At 63.6% G+C, this 2,759-nt stretch overlaps 1 protein-coding gene across 1 annotated transcript; it reads right to left on the bottom strand.

The window, feature by feature from the left end:
- Positions 1 to 499: 499 nt before the first annotated feature.
- Positions 500 to 2,418, bottom strand: ARL4C (ARF like GTPase 4C). The gene has a single exon (XM_017640225.3). The coding sequence runs from the start codon at positions 1,926 to 1,928 to the stop codon at positions 1,350 to 1,352; it is 579 nt and encodes a 192-aa protein (XP_017495714.1). The 5' UTR covers positions 1,929 to 2,418; the 3' UTR covers positions 500 to 1,349.
- Between the last annotated feature and the right edge of the window lie 341 nt (positions 2,419 to 2,759).

The following is a 2,759-nucleotide window of genomic DNA, read 5'->3' as shown; positions in this document are numbered from 1 at the left end:
TGCATGACGTCAAATACTCCGATGAGACATTTTTATTGAAATACTTAAGCCAGATAGGCCACAATGAACCAAATTAGAAATTTGAACGTGTCGCCACTTGCAGTGTAAAGGGACCTAAATGGGCAGAGCAAAGTCTTTTTTCCTAAGGGGAGTATTCTAAGGTGAGTATTCATTATAGATTTTTTTTTTTAAAACATGTCTGCAAACCAAAACCCATCAACAAGCGGTTAGTATTATAAGAAACATCCCTTGCAAAAAACATCTTGCAGTTCGGCGCACATCTGCAGCTGGTACGCTCACACAGGCCAATCAGTAGGTGAAGAGAATTTAAGATTCCACACGAATGGGTCTAGGTATTTATGCTGATTACACCGCACAGACGGGGGCCTCTGTAGCTCCACAGCCCCCTCCCCCAGCCAGCATTCACGCCAAGAGCTTTACCCCTTAAACACCTTTAACTGTCCTGCGAACAGTAAATGCATCATTTGCCACCACCTCCAACAGTTTTTTGTTTCAATTTTTATTGGTCTCTTTGTGTAATAATGACCTACACATGGACAGAGTTCAAACCATCTGGAAGATTGTCTGAGTCCAGGTCGAAAAGCAGTTCTCAGCAAAACTGGTCTTCTGCAGCCAGCACAAAGCACCAGGGAAAGGGCATCTTCGGGGCCATCCCCAGCCAAGGCCAGGGCAGCGCCCATGCCCTCAGGCTGCTGGGTTGTTCCAGGCAGTCCTCTGATGGCCCAAACCACCAACTCGCCTGGGCCCAGAGCAGGACAAATGAAATCTGAACAGGGGCCTGCCCTGTGACATAAATTCATCCAGCTTCCACAGCCCGTGAAACGCAAGGAGTGGCCATCCCCCCAGACCTCCCACCGCCAACATACTCCCAGGGTTCTGGGAACTGCGTACCTCAGGCAACTCACAGGTGCGATCCTCCCGTGAGGGCGGGGCAGCCCGAACTTCTGGCCCCGCTGGAGTAGGAAGAACTCGCTTTTGTCTCTGACATCTGAGCCTCCTACCTGGGCCGGGAGGGCGGACCGCAGGACCCGCACCTCCACTCCCTGCGAGGCCCCCGCCCCATTAGCAGCTCCGGCGTTCAGACAAAAGGTCCTGAGCTGGGGGTGGGGGTGGGTCGAGCGCAGGCTAGCAAGTCAGCCTACACACCCCGGTTAAGTCACCAGTCCTACATTTGGGGGCAGAGATTACGATTTAAAAATTCGAAGAATCGCTTTGGTTCGCTGTCTTTGTTCGCGGGCGCGGGTTCTCGCTCTTCCATGCATCCATCCATTCATTCATTCTTGACGCGCACGCTCGCCACTCCTCGCTCCCGAACGCTGCCGGGCGCATTACCGCTTCTTCTTCTGCTTGAGGGACTTCCTGCGTTTCAGGATCATCTCATAGAGCTTGTCCATGCCCTCGGTGAGGCCCTCGCCGATGATGGCGCACGCCGGCTGGACGTGGTAGGTGGTGGCCGGGATGAGCTCGTGCAGCGCCAGCTGCTTCTCGATCTCGGCCACCGGCAGCGACTTGGGCAGGTCCTGCTTGTTGGCGATGACCAGCAGCGGCGTGCCCTGGTTCTCGGCGAACTTGGTCACCTTGTGCAGCTCGGTCTTGGCCTCCTCCAGCCGGTCCACGTCCACCGAGTCCACCACGTAGATGATGCCGTCCGTGCAGCGGCTGTAGGACTTCCACAGCGGCCGCAGCTTCTCCTGGCCTCCCACGTCCCAGAAGTGGCAGCTGATGCCCTTGGCCGTGCCGTTGCTCAGCTTGATCTTCTCCGTGTTGAAGCCGATGGTGGGCACCGTGTTCACGAATTCGTTGAACTTGAGCCGGTAGAGCACCGTGGTCTTGCCGGCCGAGTCCAAGCCCAGCATGACGATGTGCAGGGACTGGAAGGCCGAGATGTTGGAGGAGATGTTGCCCATGGCTCCCGCCGCGGCGCCGCCCCCCGAGCAGTCACGGGCCCGACGCGGCAGGGCGCACCTGGGCCGCGCCTGCCGCCCTCCGCCGCGGGGACCGGCGGGCCTGGCCACCCGGGGCGCCCCGCTCGGCGCGCTCAGACGCCGCGGCCCCCGCGCCCGCCGGGCATCGCGTCTCCTAGGGCTTTTGTCTGCTGCCAGCCGCCTCGCCGCCGCGGCTCACGGCGCTCGCGCCCGCGCCCTCCGCCGGCCCGGGCTCGCTCTGCGGCTCCCTCCCTCCGCGCCCCGCGCTGCGGCCGCTGCCCGGCCCTCGGCGGGGACCAGCTCGGGGCTCCGGCGCGCGGTGCTCGCCTCTGCCTTGCGCGGCGCCGCGGGGCCGCTCCCGCTGCCGCTGCCGGGCGCGCCTCGGAGGCGCAGGCGGGCGCGGGTTCCCCGGCGTCGCTACCGGCGCGGCCGCTCGCTGTCCCCGCAGTCCCCGCGCCGCCGCCAGCCTGCAGCGGCGGGAGGGCGCCCGGCTCCGCCCCTCCGGGCCAGCCCCGCCCCAGGCCCCGCCCCCGCGGCCGCGGCCCGGCATGGGTTCCCCGCCCCGAGGGCCGTTTTCACGCCTTTCGGGCGTTCGAAATGGCCCCTTGTGCCCCCTGCAGCGCCCCGCGCCGCGCCGGGACAATGGGCCGGAGCCGCCGCTTCCTCCCCGGCAGGCTGACGCATCCTACAAAAATAGCCCCGGGCTCCCGGAACTCCCCGCCCGCCGGCTGCCGGGCGGGACCTCTGCCGTGCGCGGCGCGGCCAGCCTCGGGGCGCGGGTCCGTGGTCCCCGCTCTGCGGGCGCGGGCGCCG

Source organism: Manis javanica, chromosome 12, assembly GCF_040802235.1.
Source record: "Manis javanica isolate MJ-LG chromosome 12, MJ_LKY, whole genome shotgun sequence".
Lineage (NCBI taxonomy): Eukaryota > Metazoa > Chordata > Mammalia > Pholidota > Manidae > Manis > Manis javanica.
Note: the sequence above shows the minus strand (reverse complement) of the source record. Positions and strands in the feature narration are given on the sequence as shown.